Source organism: Miscanthus floridulus, chromosome 5, assembly GCF_019320115.1.
Source record: "Miscanthus floridulus cultivar M001 chromosome 5, ASM1932011v1, whole genome shotgun sequence".
Lineage (NCBI taxonomy): Eukaryota > Viridiplantae > Streptophyta > Magnoliopsida > Poales > Poaceae > Miscanthus > Miscanthus floridulus.
The window spans coordinates 129010719-129028371 of NC_089584.1; the positions used below are offsets into that span (position 1 = coordinate 129010719).

General features: G+C 50.8%; 2 protein-coding genes across 2 annotated transcripts; both read left to right on the plus strand.

The window, feature by feature from the left end:
- Positions 1-3393: 3393 nt before the first annotated feature.
- LOC136450747 (uncharacterized acetyltransferase At3g50280-like) lies at positions 3394-5418 on the plus strand. The gene has a single exon (XM_066451340.1). The coding sequence runs from the start codon at positions 3564-3566 to the stop codon at positions 5046-5048; it is 1485 nt and encodes a 494-aa protein (XP_066307437.1). The 5' UTR covers positions 3394-3563; the 3' UTR covers positions 5049-5418.
- Positions 5419-10569: 5151 nt separating this feature from the next.
- On the plus strand, positions 10570-11496 carry LOC136453561 (josephin-like protein). The gene has a single exon (XM_066454122.1). It carries the CDS (start codon positions 10831-10833, stop codon positions 11242-11244), a length of 414 nt encoding a protein of 137 aa, XP_066310219.1. The 5' UTR covers positions 10570-10830; the 3' UTR covers positions 11245-11496.
- Positions 11497-17653: the final 6157 nt, after the last annotated feature.

Sequence of the window (17653 nt, forward strand, 5' to 3'; positions counted from 1 at the left end):
CCACGACCGCCATGGCCGCCAGCGCCAGCGCCAGCGCCAGCTGAGCTGCACCTGCGCCTGCACGGCTGCACTGCATGCATCAGCCGCGTTGGTTGGTGGTTGACATTCGGCAGGGCCGGCACCTTAGTTGCCGCAGAGCCAGCGGTGCCGCGCGCGCCGGCCGGCCGGGTGCAGGCCACCTTGCCACCTTGCCTTTTGTTTATTCCCGGCGCCTACAGTCCCCTGCCCCCTCGCCCGATCGGACCGCGCTCACGCTCGCGCGTTCGGAGCACCGGGCCGCACCCGCTTGCCATTTTACTATGCCGCGCTGCACAGGCACAGCACAGCGCGTCAGCGCGCCTGCCTGATTAGAAGCTGCCGCCCGAGTGACATCGGGATCCGCGGCCGCGAATTTCTTATACCCGAAACCGGCCATTCCGATGCGTCCGTGGGGGCCTCAATCGAGAGTGCTGAACACGAGTCCGGAATGGCAATAAGAAAGTGGCCTTCCGCCGATGCAGCAGCAGGGCAGAGCGGCGCTCAGGTTCAGTCGCTGGCCGATCGAGTGATCGGCCTCCAGCTCAGCAGCCGCAGCAGCGAGGGGCAACCACGACTAGTTTACACATTCCTGTCCGATACATGTATGTACTCAGGCCCCAGACAACCGGGCGTGCGTGCGCCCCAGACAACTAGTTTGCTAGCACGTCCTCGCCGGCGCGTCGCGAACGCTAGCTTGGCATCGCATGATTGCAACCACAGCGGAAACCCACGCATTACACGTCCTGGGTCCTGCGGGTCGTTTTAGCACTCTAGCTACGACACCCGGCCATTGCTGCCGATGGTCCACGTCCTGACGCTCCCTGCGTGCGTGCTGGGGCACGAGGCAGCCAACAACGCCTGGCTGGGGATGCAGAACACAGCGAGCTAGCCCCGTACGCTCATGCAATCTGCTGCGTGCCTCGACGCCCCCGTACCGTAAATCTTGCTACATACTGTTATGAGTGTACGCGCAGCTTCAATTGTAAATACATCGATCATTAGTTGTGTACGGATCACGTACAGTGACAGACTGAAACTGCGTAGGAGCTAGCGGTATCTACAGCTAATTTATTAGGTGTTCTGTCAGCAAAACAGCATCACTAAGCCTTCCTTTTTTCAGGCCTCGTTTGGATTGCATGAATTTCAAAGGAATGCAGTTCGTGTATTTTGATGACGTTATGTGCCGTTTGGAGCGAAGGATTCAGCGTTACTGTTCCTCTGGAAAGGAACGCTTCCATTCACAAATTGCAGGAACGAAAAACTCTACTCGGATCCAAAGTTTTCGCGTATGCCCGAGACGGACGCACGAGTGCAGGTAAGAAGCAAATGTTTTATGCCTCTTCTTACCTTTCCAAAGTGGTCAACTGCTCATCTTCTTGCTTGAGCTCATGGCTATCTGTCCATGGCTGACCTGGCACCAAGCTGGTGTGTGGGAGGGAGGGGGCGCGGGTGGCGGGCAGACCAGTGGCAGTGCTGGGCGATGGCTGCGCGAGGGGCAGTGGCTACCGGAGGGGCGACGACGGCGGCAGCGGTGGCTGCGTCGGCGGCGACGCAGCAACCAAGAGAGAGACTACGAGCCTAGAGGATTCCGTATGTACTTTCGTTTATTAAACAAGCGTTCATCTCTTTTCACAATGTCTCGTGTTTTGGGAATCCTGTGTTACAATTCTTTTCTTTCAAACACCTTAATTTATATTTTTCTGTATTTTTTCTTTCCTCTGTTTTTCCATAACACCTATATCCTATTTCTATATTTTTTTTCCTTCCCCTGTTTTGGATTCCTTTATTCTAAACAGTCGTTTGGTATAATGCACGAAGCACGATAAAATACTGTTGAGATGGAAAAAATAAAATGAGCACAGCGCTATTCTCGACGGAAAATGTAAAGAACTGAGAGCATCATCTTTGGGCAAGCGACGATTCATATGTCACTAGACTGACTAGGCAACAAGGCAAGAGCAACGTATTCTATTTCAGCAGGGACGTAGACCACGTAGCTGACGAACAGATGATGATGGAGGCGTAAACGCTACTGACTAATCAATATTGTTGGGCGGATATGGATTGGACGACATGAATATTGTATATATACAGTCTGTTTGTTTGGCTATGGCTTATCGTAAATGATCGTAAATTTTTAATTGGAATAATATTTTTCTCTCACACAAACTAGTCAGCAGTACTTCTTCACGAGCCAGTAACAATACGAACCAGCTAACCGAACAGGTAGCATATGCTATCCCAGCTTATTTTATATATAAGCACGAGTAGCTAGCTAGACGAACGTTACAGCAGTGCGTGGCTAACGCATTAAAAAATCCGGTAGAGTGAAGACATTAATCGAGGCTATATACATTAGCACGACAACAAAAAAACTTATGATGTTACATTTGTTCAGTTTAATACGGAAAGCCGTTGCACGTTCATTGAATCCGTCCAGCAACATGTTCAGTGCACTCTGTAATATCCGTCAACAAGTGCTCTGACAGTCATCAAACCCATCAGTTACAGGCTTGATTAGCTCGCCTTTCTACAGGTATCCGTCCTTGCTTTAAAACAATTTAATATACTAAAAAATATTTCTGGTGCACTGCCGGGGTGCCGGGACACTTGTTCCTCTTTTCATTCCAAAGGAGGGGACACCTGTTGGCAGCTGCAGAACAATCCAAATTGACGTTTCCAAAAAAAATAATATACGCTCATATTTTTGCGGAAAAGCTATGCTGAAATGAGTCGTTAAAAAAGCTTTTGCTGATAAGACCCAAATCATCAGTACTTTTAAACGGTATGTTTAGCGTTTTCTTGTTGTGTCACACAGCACTGTTCACAGGCAATAGAACAAATCTCTGGCTTCAACTTTATCTGATATATCTGCTTCTGACAGCCACAAAAACCTGGCCAGAGAATATCCAAAACAGTACTGGCAAAAGAAGGCTCAGGTGCATGCATCCAGCCCCTCATCGTGTCGTATGGTGATTGGTTGCTTTGGTGATGGGAGTCGAGATAGAGAGTCGGTCTATTATGGTGAGATATATGCTCAAATCGTATATCTAGTTATATTTGGTTGTCTCTGTTGTTGGTTCAGTACGAGATGAAATCTTGTTTGGTTGCACGTATAGATATGAGTTTTTTTTTTGTGTACGACACATATGTCTCTGTATCATGGGTGCATCGCATCGTCCTGCATCACGAGAGAAATGGGAATCGAGAAAACGAATCCATGCGGGATGAAGCGATGAAAATAAATAAGGCGGAGTTAAAAAAAATATGAGACAGACATCCAAACACGGTCAAATACACCGAGCGGTGCCGGGATGGGGCTCGGGATGGCTTCTCGCGTGCAACCGATCACCCCTATATAAACTGCCCAAGGTTGTTCGTGTTCACAGCAAAGGCGGCACTGCCCAAACCACCTCTTTGGCCGTATCGCACAGCGCTCACCCACACACGCACGCACACGGTCTATCTACTCCACTCCACTGCCACCGCTACTGCTTCATCAGCAGAGCAAGCGGCCGGTGGTGCAGCGCCAGGCAATCCAACACATGGCTCAGATGATCTCCACCATGCCCATTCTGGACGCCGTCCCGGCCGCGTCCGCCATTATGGCACCCAAACTGCAGGCCGCCGCCGCCGCCTGCCTGGACGCGCCGCCCTCGGGCATCACCGTCGTGTCGAGGCAGCACGTTCGCCCGGACGCCGCGTCGGCGATCGGTGACCTCACGCTGTCCGTCTCCGACCTGCCCATGCTGTCGTGCCACTACATCCAGAAGGGGCTCTTCTTCCCGGCCCCCGCCCTGCCCATGCCCTCGCTCGTGTCGCTGCTCCTGTCGTCGCTGTCGCGGGCGCTCGCCGTCGTCCCGGCCCTCGCCGGCCGCCTCGTCACGCTGCCCGACGACCGCATCGTCATCCGCTGCAACGACGCGGGCGTGGATTTCCTCCACGCCGTCGCACCCGGCCTGTCACTTGACGACTTTCTCGTCCCTGACGCCGACGTGCCCACCAAGCTGACAAAGGACTTGTTCCCCATGGACCGGACCGTGAGCTACGAAGGCCACCGTCGCCCGCTCACGTCGTTCCAGGTCACCGTGCTCGGTGACGGCGCCGTCTTTATCGGCATCGTCGCCAACCACGCCGTCGTGGACGGTACCTCCTTTTGGCAATTCTTCAACACCTGGGCGGCCATCTGCCGCGGCGAGTCACCCAAGGTGCCGGACTTCCGCCGAAACTTCTTTGGCGAGTCCACTGCCGTCCTCCGCTTCCCCGGCGGCGTCGGCCCGTCGGTGACCTTCGATGTGGGCGCGCCTCTCCGTGAGCGCGTCTTCCACTTCAGCGCTGATGCAATTCGCGAGCTGAAAGCAATAGCCAACCGTCGTCCGAGCGGTGGCCAGGACGCCGAGGTTTACGGCAAGATGGCGCATGACCCCAAGAATCCCCAAGTGCGCGGGGAGATCTCGTCGTTCCAGTCGCTGTGCGCGCAGATATGGCTCGCGGTGACGCGTGCCCGGAAACGCCTGGCGCCCGACGCGACGACGACGTTCCGAATGGCGGTGAACTGCCGGCACCGGCTGCAGCCGGCCATCTCACCTGTCTACTTTGGCAACGCCATCCAGAGCGCTGTGACGATGGCGACGGTGTCGGAGCTGGCTCGCAGCGATCTACGCTGGGCCGCGGGCAAGCTGAACGAGAGCCTCGCGGCGTACGGCGACGGCACGATCCGGCGCGCGGCGGCGGCGTGGCAGGCCGAACCCCGGTGCTTCCCTCTGGGCAACCCCGACGGCGCGGTGATCACGATGGGGAGCTCGAACCGGTTCCCGATGTACGAGGGCAACGACTTCGGGTGGGGCCGGCCCCTCGCGGTGCGGAGCGGGCGCGCCAACAAATTCGACGGCAAGATGTCGGCGTTCCCGGGACGCGCCGGGGACGGCAGCGTGGACATCGAGGTGTGCCTGCCCCCGGAAACCATGGCGGCGCTGCTCCGCGACGCCGAGTTCATGCAGTACGTGTCGTGCCCGTCGCATCTGTTGTGATGTACCGGTGCCGTGCGTGCGGGCCGTCGTGACATGCCATCGGGCGGCGTCAGCGCTGCTGTTGGATTGCTCGGTCGTCCTTGCCTTTGGGGAGTATAGTGAGTACTCCTACTAGCTAGTTGGTGCCAAGAACGTCCTTGCCTTTGGGGAGTATAGTGAGTACTCCTACTAGCTAGTTGGTGCCAAGACATTGTATCTGTCTCGCTTTTTCGGAGTGCTGCGCGTAATCGTGTTAGTTAGCAACTACTAGTAGTACTTGGAATTTGGAAATGACTCAGCCTGCAAGCGATGCAACAGCGGGGAGAATATGAACCGTGTAGCAAGAGTTACAAACAAGTTTCTGAAAATGTTGGCAGTGCTGAATAGTTCATCAGATCGTGAAAGCTACCTTGTAGATTGTTAAAAGCTATATACTCCATCCAAAAATAAAATCAACGAAGGTTAACTCAATACAAACCCAGAATTGCACCTTATTGTTATTGGTGCCGCGGTAGTATATCACAATCTAGGGCAGAAGCTGAATATTGATCCACAAGTTCACAGGATCTAGTAATGTCATTTGCCAACCTTAAACTTGCACGGCAGTTCAATTTTCAACCCAAAACTATGAAAACAGCTTTATGTTTTCTAAAATATCAAAGATTATTTTAATATGTAAAATTCATAACTATTTATTTTAGATTAGAAAAACGTGAAAGTAGTATTTTTTTCAAAAAAATGCTATATATCTGTTGGTGCTATATTTAGAGTTATCTAGGTCCTATTTGTTCATATTACTAGTGCTTCATCGCTTGAAGCCACACCAGTTATTTATGTAAGTTATTGCTTTATACACTCTACATTTATCACATCACTAGTTGATTGCATCATATTCTCCCTTGTTTGAAACTTATAACGTAATCAAGCAATCAACATAAAAGTAAAATTCTATCCATGTAATGACTAAATAGGATCTATACATGTGGTAGAGCATGGTTTCTGTGATGCTTGTTTCATATTCCACATCTTTCTATGTACTCATAAAATGTCAGATCCTCTTTGTATATATTCAGGTCTAATACAATGCAAACAACAATTTAAATAAATAATGAGCATGACTAAGAGCAATAAAACAATAGAAACAAAAATAAGTGTGATCTTCATAACCCTAAATAGATCATCAATAGATAGATAACATTTTAATAAAAAAGGTGTTTGTTTTATATTTGTCTAATTAAAAATAAATCAATTATATTTTTAGAGACTAGATCATATTTCTATTATCTTCAGAAATTAGAATGCCATATTTGGAACCAACCAGAGAAGTAAATTTATTTAGTTTTAACAGTTGAAGGGTGTTCCGTACTCAATTTGGTAGGGTAAGAATGAAAATTGGTCTTACATTCAAATTGGAGGTTGAAAAATAGAATTTACCCTAGAATCTAAGTCTAAGGTTAGGCAGTTTGTAGGATTCCACAATATGGCATTGGTCACTTAGTGTATCTTCAATGCCGAGCTACAATTTAGAATGCAGAGAGTAATGGCACAAGCTACCCCAATTTAGTTTTTTATAAGGCACAAACTACTCCAATTGATCCTTACAAACGCATATGGTCGTTTATATGCATGCACACTCACACCCTATGAATGTACACGCATATATCTTGTCCGCATGATCATCTCAGAAAGACTGTGTTAGACTAACAATTTTAAGATTGATGAAGTCACCACAGACGCCTCTCTATCAACACGTTGCTTGCCGCTAAAAGAATGACACCATTAAGTTTTGAGAATAAATCCAGAAAAATGCAAGCACCTACGTCAAATCGAGGACTTAAAATCTAGATAGACATATTTCGCCATAAAAATCTATTTCATAAAAAAACCATAAAAATCTATTTCATAAAAAAAATCCAGCTAAGCTATACGTTCACAGTTGTAAATCCTCTTAACGACACGACTGAAGCATATATGAAGCAATTGTAAATTCTCTCTATGTTGTCTGCCGTCAATGACAAAACTTCACAGCACCAGCAGTACAGCACGCAAGTGAGGTCAATGTTGTCCATCTCGCATCTCAAGATGGTCACTTTGCTAGCCCATCGACCGTTGGGTACCGAATCTGCTGTGTTGCTGATGCTGGCCCAGCCCATGAAACAAAAAAAAAAAAACACGTCAATACGCGCCTTAGGGGCCACTAGCTTTCAGATGTTAATGGCCACGGCCCACGGGTCACCTAATAGCCAACCCATAGTAAAATGTCCAGGAGGTTGGACCCCCCGCGCCCCCCCCCCGTCTTCTTCCACATGCTTTGCTTTTCTTTCCTAGTGTAATGGCAGACTACACGTAGCACGACCTAGAGATATTGTTTCCGGCGCTCAACACGACGTCGCCACGGCGATGAGCACGTGGTTGACGCTCGAAAACACGGCCGCGCAATAAAACGCAAATTCCAGGACGACTCACACGATGGTAGACCGGCGGGTGCATCACCAACCTGCATCGTCGAGCTCAAAGACCGATCCAAGGCCTCATTCGGTTGCTTAATTTATAGTCTTTGATCAGCTGGAACGATGGTCAGGGAGATCTGGACTAACCAAACGAGCCCTAATTTTCTTGTCCGTGTCTATGATAAATGAACGTGCTCCCTCTGTAGAAGGTGTTATTTTAACCTTTTTTTTTTTGTCTTGGGTCAATTAGATAGGTGATCCGAAGAATATATAAGAGGTTACATATTGTACATTTGTACTGCTGCAGAGTAAATTTTATTATGTTTTGTTTAGATTACATGTGTTACAACAGTGTAACTTTATCACCGCGTGATCACCATGCCTTGCTTGTTTACTTCAGTAAATCATGATGGCGCAACTAAGAAGAAGGAAATGTTGGAGTTTACTGCAATCTCTCATGATAACAAGGATCCATAGTTGCTTGGGCCCTGGCCCTCTCCTCCAACGTCTTGTGGATCTCCTCATGAAGTTGTTCATCGGTCGTAGTCTTAACAATGTTTTTGGGATTTGTTGGATCCATCAAATCACCCTTTCTATTCGGCCATTATAGTAAATTTCATTAATTTCTTCCCCACTGAAGTATGTTGGCGCAAAAGGTGGCCACACACTAGAGCACTAGGCGAATGTGCGGATTGCAGATCGATAAATCCTCTGCTGTAAAACCTTTGAACACTAGTCCGAGAGGGACCCTGTTGGGATTAGTGCACTTAGAGTTGTTGTAAGGTCAGTAATGCGACTTAGAACGACTCAAGTTGTCGTAGAGACGAAGAGAGAATAGAAATTACGGTTGGAAAAGTGTTTAGGGTTTGGAGAAAAAAAATAGTAAACATGTAGGTTTTGGTCGATTGAGAGGATATCCTCAATTGACCGTACTCTTTTATATTTATAGGGTGAGAGGCATGTATCCCGGGATCAAGTTTGAATACATCACGAATGTGACATTAAAACCGACCCAAAACAAACACGAAACCAGGACGGCTAAGCACGAAACCAGGACGGCTAAACCACCGGTACACGGACGTATTCAGCACGGGGCTACCAATTTTGACTGCAAAGCACCGAGTCATGTCATGCATCATGAAATTGACCACGGAACGAGTGAGAGAACCACAAAGAGTTGCAGCAAATATAGAGTTGTCCCAAAATAACAGATTGAGAATAGCATGACTAAGCACTAGTGCTTGCATTTACAGCTACGATAGTGCTTGACTGCCTGTTGATGATACTCACAGGGTTAGATGTGTGTCCGTAAGCTTGTATGAGTATAGTGTGTTTTGGTAAAAACAAACAAACATCCGAGCCAGATTATGCATCGTGATCCATTCTCTCATGCAATGTCCGAGATGCAGTCAAAGACAGTTGTGAATAAAAGACAAAACCGCCAAGCTCCCAGTTTCCAAGGCGGGAGGGCGAGGCCGAACCTGTTCGGAGTCGGAACTCGAAGCGAACAATCGGTATCCGGAGCCAGAGAAACCAAAGGAAAAAGTAGTGCGCGCGCGCAAAAGACGACGGCAGGAACGCCGGCGCCCCTGCCGTACTGCAGCACTGCGACTGCGACTGCCCGCGACCTGCACAGCCGGCGCAGTCGTCTGTCGCCCCAGCGCTCGATCGGGCAGCGATTCAGCAGCCCACCCACATTCCCGAGAAAACGTCCCCCCCGAAATGCTCAATGATTGGTGCCCGCGCGCCGCATCGTCCATGCCGCACACGTCGCGTCCCATAGCCCTGCGCTCGGCTCGTTAGCCGGCTCATATGTACTACTTTTTTTTTAATCGACGAACAATATTTTTTTTCACTATAAATCAGTCAACGATACTTTCAGACATGACTTATCAGCCAAATGAACATAACACGTGTCGTCATGCCTCGGGCAGCGCGCACGCCGGGGCAGCCCCCACCGTGTCCGGTGTCCCCTTCCGCGAGCACCGCCGCGCCCCGGCCCGTCAATTCCATGTCTCCCCGTCGCGTCGCCTTGTGCGACCTGTCCCTGAAAACGGCTCAGCGCTCAGCCTCAGCACGGCTCGGCTTGCGCGGCCAGCCTCAAAAGAACTGCGAGCTCGGCCTCTTAGTCTGACAGTCATGTTCTACCTTCCGGCCTTCCCGCCTCTCGCTCTGCTTTACTTTTCCGTCTCCAGCCTCGGTTAGGCTTGGATCCTTTGCAAGATCTGCTTGCTCGCTTCCACTGGAAATATTCTCCGGCCACCACCACCGGCGCAAGGCAACAAGAATATACCGCCCCTGGGGCACCAACCCACACGTCGGGATCGGGGCCTCGTCTCGTCTCCTGTTGCTCTGGCCTCTGGGCTCTGCCTCTCCTGCTTTAAAGCTGCAAGCCTTGGCGGGTTCCTGGTCATATTGAATCGATGAACCATCACTCTGTAGTCTGCTCATCGCTTCTCTGATCCGATCGATGCCACCATAGCGGTCAATTAGACCAGCCTTTTCTTTCAGTGCCTTGTGTCTCAGTCTCCCTTTGTTTCTTTTTCAGAATTGATAGGCAACCGGTTGATTTGGGAGCCTCTGTCAACCGACTGTTTTGGCCATCGGATGAGCGCGGATGGCTCGGGCTGACGGCGCGGCCGGCCTCGGAGCTCGCTGCTCCGGCCATGGCGGGGGCGGCGCGGGGCTAGCGGCCGGCGACGAGGAGGGTGAGGGCGGCCCCGGCGGGCGCGGCACGAGGCCGGGGGCCAGCGACGCGGAGATCGAGCGCGGGGTGCGGCAATGGTTGCGGCTCAAGGAAGGCCGGAAGGGAAGGGATAAGGGTGGGGAGTGTGGGTCCCACTGGAATTTGTTTAAAATTTATAACTTGTTCTGAAAATTTTGAATAATTTGTGAATAATTTGATATATCTTCTCTGATATTTGTATTCCATAGAAATAAGTTGTAAATTTGTCTGAAAAAATTGACATATATTTGTATTATCTTCAAATTACAACACTCTGTTTAATAAATTACACCAAAACAGTCATTGTAAATATAGTAATAAGACGATATAAATATAGTTATACGACAGTATAAGTGCATGGCAAAAATTCAGTTGATGAGAAGGGCTAAAACTACCTGTCGTTGAGTAGACAGATCCTTCTTTTTTCTGCTCTAGCTTGCAGTGCCTTTCATGCTCTTGTCACATACTTGCAGTAGTCCGCTTGCTTTTTTCCTTTGAGCTGAGTGAGACCGAGAGGCACAGGCACTAACCCTTGCCGTATAAAACGTGTCGCGCGTAGGCGACTAGGCTGTCCCCGTGGTACGCGCACGCACTATATTGGGGTTGCGTCAGGCATCCGACCGGCGAGATGACGAGGAAAGGGAGCGAGTGCACAAGGATCAGCCCAGCTGAGATCGGCGCCGGCACGCCCATGCTCTCCCTGGCGTCCAGATCCGGCCGGAGGGCGACGTCGGACCGGGACCGGCCTCGGCAAGTGCGGGGCGCCTGCGGCTCTCGCCTGCTGCGGACCGCGCGGTGGACGGCCGCGCGGTTCTACAGGCGAGCGAGGGTAAGCATCGTCAGGGCGTTTCGGTCCTCGTCGTCGGCGACCAAGAAAGCAGCTGCTGCCACTGCTGCTTCACCGGATTGCACGCCGGCGAGGCATAGCAGTAGGCGGCAGCAGCAGTCCGCGCCACCGGTGGTCGTCGATGACTCGCACAAGAGCGAAGCGGTGGAGGAGTGCATCAGGTTCATGAACTCGTCGTCGAGGAAGTACCGGTAGAGTTCTCTGGGGGTTCTGTGCGCGCAGATGCTGTGGCGTCTTTCTTGTATCTGTTCCTTCTTGTTTTTTCTTTTGCCTTTCATCTATGTGCGCATCTGATCAAACCTTGTACTTGAGAAACATACTGGCTACTTGTTTGATCTTTGCGTCCCCTGAAATATCTCATTGCCGTCTCTATCAAAGTCTGTCTGTCAGTGAGTCTGTTTATATATTTTTTTTTCATTTGAGTGGAACAACATTTTTCATCTTATTAAGTAAGCAATTCTCTTTGTATATCTAGCAGATATTTATTTCTACCACCACATTACGTCATCATCGATGTAAAAACAGGAGCTGGCGTCTCCGGTTGATGACTCGATGTCCTATCGCTCTACAATGTTTGTTTCTTGTTCGAGATTTTTTTCTTCTTCAATCTTCATGTACTAGTATCCGAGCGATCAGGATAAACTAGAGCTAAATCTATGACATCATTTTCTTATCTGTCAGAAGACGAACAACATTTTCGCAAAAGAAGAAGACGACGAATAACAAAAACCACATATTCAACGAAGCAGATAGAGGAGATAAGAAAGCATATGTAACTGAAGCAAACTTCTGAACATCGTACTGGATCCAATCAGTCCAACCTACGGTGAAACAGAAAGAAAGATTATATTGACAAAGGAAGCATATGTGAGAGCAGAACAGAAAGAAAGATTGCAATGGAAGGCAAAAGACGAAAATGTACGTAGCATAGAGCTGTTTTGTGTTTGGATTGAAGCCCGGACAGGCAGCACTTTTGGCCCCTGCATCTAAAACCTAATAGAGCATGTACAAGAGTTTTCAAAACACATTTCCAAACTTGATCTTTTTTTTTGGCAAGATTAAATAACCCACTCTTCAACGACTCCCTATCTCTCCGCATCAATATAATTGCACGAAAATATACACATATGTATTGTTAGAAGGTTTGGCCGACCTAAATAATAACTAGAAAGACAGGGCGCGGCACCATTCATTTGATTGAGCCAACGTCGTCGTTATTATTAGGGATATACGTATATATAAAAAATATAAAGATATAAGAGTAAAATGCACCCTGAGTCTTTAAACTTTTGAGGCACTCCCATCTAAATCCTCGAACTGAAAAAAAAAACGGCCATCTAGATCCCTAATCTAATGTTGGCGTACACCAACCGTCCAAAACTCGCCACGCCAGCACTAGCATATGAGGTGGCCATGCCACATAGGCAGCTGGACGCTGGGCCGTGACAACTTCTCAAAAAAAAAACCTCACGCATTTGGAGAACGTTGTTTCAGGTCTGGGCCCGTGTAACAGAGAGAGAGAGGAAGGGGAACGGAGGGCGACGGTGGTGTTCGCTAGGCACGCGGTGGTGGGCGTTGAGGCCGCGGCGGCGAACGGCCGGCCGGCGGGGTGCGTAGGCCCCGTGGGGGACTGGCCCTAGCCCAGGCTGCACGAGGGAGAGGCCGCAATGGGCCATCTGCGGGAGGAGGTGGTGAGCGTGGCCGCAGCCCGACGCCAGCGGCGCTCCGGTGTTTCTCCCGGATGTGGGTGGGGTGCGGCAAGTGCGCGCGGGTGTGGGGAAGGATGGAGGCGTGCTTGGTTGGGCCTGAGTTGGCTTGCACGGGTGGGACTGCGCGGGCGCGGTGGCATGCGAGCGATGGCGGCGGCAGCAGCAGAGACGGCCAGGCGCGGGCGACCCGGACGCCGGCAGCGGACCTCCGTGCGTGCGCTCACGGACGCGGCACGTGGTTGCGCAGCCAGGGCAGCGGCAATAGCAGCTCGGACATGGCAGTCCGCATGCACGGGAGCGTGCAGCCGCGGCGCGGCAACATGCGGCGCTCCCCAGCGGCACCCAACCCGGCGAGCAGAGAGCCACCGTGCTGGGCTCAGAGGAGGAGCAGAGAGCCGGCGCCTTCTGTTGCGCGCATGCGACGAAGGCGCTCGTCCACGGTGCGTTCAGGCCGAGGCTGCTGCAGCTCGCCAGTCACCACACACACTCCTCCATCTACGCCGCCCTGGAACTCTGGAAGCGCTCGGAGGGTGCATGTGCAGCGTTTCCTTCACGACCGCGTCCAGCTCCGCCTGGGCCTTCGCTAGGATGTCCGGGTGCAGCGCCATCAACGGCAGGTGGTCAGTCCAGTTGAACGTGCCCTAGAGGTCGTAGCCCTCGGTGACCATCTCGTCCAAAAGGACACCGGAATCGGGCACCGTCCGGCGCTCCCCTGCTCTATTTGTTCAAGAAGGTGGAGCACGAGGCACGTGAGGAGGCGGCGCCTGCAGAGGCGCTCGTGTCGCATGACGCCGGTGTTGAGGAGCATGACGCCGGTGAAGTCGTGGCATGCCTCGCCATCATCGTCGCCTCATCCATGGCTCCATGTCCGATGCGTCGGCCGCCGTGATACAGACTAGAGGCCGCCAGAGCTGATGACATTGCCTGCTCCGTCCTTGGACGTGGAGCGGGAGCGCGTCCGCCTCGCGGCTGCCGCATGTGCCTCGCAGACGGGATGGGGACGCCGCCTCGCGCTACCGCCTGTGCAGGCCGTTGACTAGGCTGCCAGCGGTTGCTTCACCGTTCGCCACCACCTCGCCGAGCCGCGTGTTTACACCGTGAAAGGACCGAGGATGTCTGAACAGGCATTTCTAAAAATTTAACCCTTAAAAATACAGAAATGATTAGTGTTCTAAATCAGAGAAATAAACCCTCAAGAGTTAGCCAATCAGATAATACAAGGTATATAGAATAAGTCTAGAAGATACAACCCTGCAACATACAAGTTAGAGCAGCAAGTATACAAATTCAGCGCAGGGACCAAATACCGGACACGTCCGGTATCGGGTATGCCCGGCCAGCTCTCAACTTGCTCCGATTGATTTCTCTTTTTCAAACAAGTTCCAGACCACTATTGGTAACCTGTTGACAGGTTCAAACAACACACAAGGATCACAAATACCAAATGTAAAGAGAGATCTAAGACACAGTATTTGCTTTTACCGAAGTTCAGACTCCGTCGAGTCCTACTCTCCGTTGAAAGGGCTACGAGTGACCCAGCGAAGGCTGGCTCTAGAGGACCACGAAGGTCACTCTAGCCGAAGCCTTTTTCAACTCCTTTTTCTTCTTCCACTAGATGACCCCTTCCCTTACGGCGGTGGAATCGAACCATTACAAACTTTCCGAGACATACTACAATCTCTTGGGTACTCTCCGGCGATGCCTAGCCGTCTAGGACCGAAGAGTCCAATAGTAATAAATGTAAATCACTAGATCGACAAATATGCACAAGTGCTCAAGGGTGGCTTGCTCTCAATTTTGAATCTCACTCAACCCATAAGATGGATTTTGCAAGTTTGAATTAATCACTCACTATCGACAGAATATCGTCGGCAGTCCTTCGAGGAGTATCCCACGAAGGTAGATTGATCGGCAGAGGAGTGTGAGATCAAGAATAAGAAGGCAACAGAGACACACGAGTTAGACAGGTTCAAGCCGTCAGTATGACCCCTACTCATGTGGTCTGTTGGTTTGTATTAGCTATCGTATGATATCGCGTGCCTACAGATGTATGTATCTTGTCCGCTAGGGGACCCCTGCCTCTCCTTATATACTCTGGAGGGGTAGGGTTACAAGGAAAGTATCATATTTGGTACTATACAATAGCTTGCGGTGCACGCCGAGCAGCGCCGTGCATGTCTTGATCTTATGGGATGGGCCACCTCTGATGGTGTGGCCCATGTCTTGTCTTATGAATACCGAGGGCCATACCCCCATAGCTAGTTCCCAAGCCTAACAGTAGGTGACATAGTCATATGGTGTCAGGGTCAGAAAGTAGAAGACCAGCCGAACAGGCAGCCAGTCCCTAGACGTAGCCTCAAGATGAGAAAAACGCACATTCACCGCAAGGTGAAGTGTGCCCACTTAGTCCCCGAGCCTGCTGGAAGATGAAGAATGAATCTTGTAGCAGGGTCAAAGAAAAAGAAGTCTAAAAGCTTTGCCGACGTCATCCGACATGCGCATATCAAGACCCTAGATGTGGTGCCCAAGATCAACACCCTGATCTGAACAACATGGAGCAGCTTGATAGCATATTGATGAGACATAGCAATGTCCGACCACCAAGAGCGATGTCCGAGCGCCGTTGAGTCCCCGGCGTAGCTGGCGACGTTCGAGCATCGAGGAGTGCCCGACGTAGCTGGCGAAGTCGGAGCACCGAGGAGTCCCCAACGTAGGCGGCGATATCCGAGCACCAAGGAGTCCTTAGAGTAGGTGGCAATGTCCAAGCACCGAGGAGTCCCCGACGTAAGCGGCGATGTCCAAGCACCGAGGAGTCCCCGGCGTAGGCGGCGATGTCCGAGCACTAAGGAATCCCCGACGTAGCTGGCGATGTCGGGGCACCGAGGAGCCCTCGGCGTAGGCGGCGATGTCCAAGCACCGAGGAGTCTCCGGCGTAGGCAGCGATGTCCGAGCATCGAGGAGTCCCCGACGTAGGTGGCAATGTCCGAGCACTAAGGAGTCCCCAATGTAGCTGGGGACGTCCGAGCACCGAGGAGTCCCTGGCGTAGCTGGCAATGTCAGAGCAGTGAGGAGTCCCCGACATAGCCGACGATGTCCGCGCATCGAGGAGTCCCCGGCGTAGCTGGCAATGTCCGAACACCGAGGAGTTCCCGACGTAGCTAGCGATGTCCGAGCACCGACGAGTCCTCAGCGCCGCTGGTGACGTCCGAGCACCAAGGAGTTCCCGGCATAGCTAGCGATGTCCGCAAGGTAAAGTGGGGTGAAGTGTGCCCACTTAGTCCTCGAGCACGAAGAATCCGAGGGCAGAGGAGTAACCGATGTAGCTAGCGATGAAGCACGAGCGATAAACAGTATGGTCAACTAGTCGGCGATGAAGTGAACATTGAGTAGAAGTGATCGGCGAACAGTCCGATCAACTGGTCGGCGACAAAGTCTATGGACCTAGCGGTCCGACCAGTGGATCAGTGGAGAAGCCCGAGCACCAGGTGGTCCGATGATCCTACAATACAAATATGTAGAACGGGTAGTTATGATGTACAAATATATGAATTTTAGAGAAAAATCAGCAATGATGATGAAATAGCGTAAGTAGCTCGGCGATTAGTTGGTGTGAAGGTGTATTTAATATAAACTGCCTGAACAGTTAGTGTGTAGTTGAGTCTTCAGCCCAAGCTAGCCTCTTAATCATAACGCGGAGAGCGGAGCCTGTGCACGTGTAGGAGGAACAAGCGTCGCTAAGGAGCCACTGCCGACCACCCATAATATAGAGGGTAGACGCTCATGGACATATAGGGAGGAGCCGGATACAGGGCCATCTCTTGAGGCGTCCGAGCATCAACATGACTGTTCGGAGGTTCAGAAAATCATTTGGAGAGCAAACATGGAGAAAACTGTTCGGAGAAACATTATGGCGATTAATGAAGATTGGAGAATATTTAGAAAAATATTAAAGCATGACTTAGCTTTAGACAGAATGTCTGGTCGGCGAGAGGATGGACGTCTTCAACCTGGTTGGTGAATCTGCCCCTTAGGGCATGTTGGTAAGCGGCGATGGCATTGGTGAACCTAAAGGGTAGGGCTGTAACCTCTAGAGTTTCCTGAGTAGCCTTCGATAGATCTAGATCGGAGGGTGGTCGGCGCTGAACTAGAGTGTCTAGAGCCGATTCGGCGATGGAGAGGCAATCAACGAGCTTTAGACCGACCCGATCGATGGATGCGATTAGATCATCGTTGTTGATCTGCCTCCTCTGGTAGCGAGAAAGCAGGCGGTGAGTTGTTGATTAAGGCGACCTCGGAGGCGGTTCTGAGATCAGATCTATAGTCATAGGTGCGGGGGTGATCGGTGCAGAATCGATCTGCACCAGCTCGATGAGCTCTCTAACTCCGTCAGCGTTGACAATCCATGAGATCGATCTGACCGTGAAGATTTGGCCAGGCTGTGGGAGGAATGAAGAGCCTGTGGAAAAGCCATCTTGTTCGACAAGGAAACAACACGCAAGCCCCTACCTGGCGCGCCAACTATCGACATAATATCATCGGTAGTCCTCCGAGGGGTATCCCATGAAGGTAGATTGATCGATAGAGGAGCGTGAGATCAAGAATAAGAAGGCAACAGAGACACATGAGTTAGACAGGTTCGCACCATCAGTATTACGTAATACCCTTCTCCTGTGGTCTGTTGGTTTATATTAGCTATTGTATGATATCACGTGCCTACAGATGTATGTATCTTGTCCGCTAGGAGACCCCTGCCTCTCCTTATATACTCTAGAGAGGTAGGGTTACAAGGAAAATACCCTATTTGGTATGATACAATAGCTTGCGGTGCACGCTGAGCAACGCCATGCATGCCTTGATCTTGTGGGCTGGCCACCTCTGATGATGCGGCCCATGTC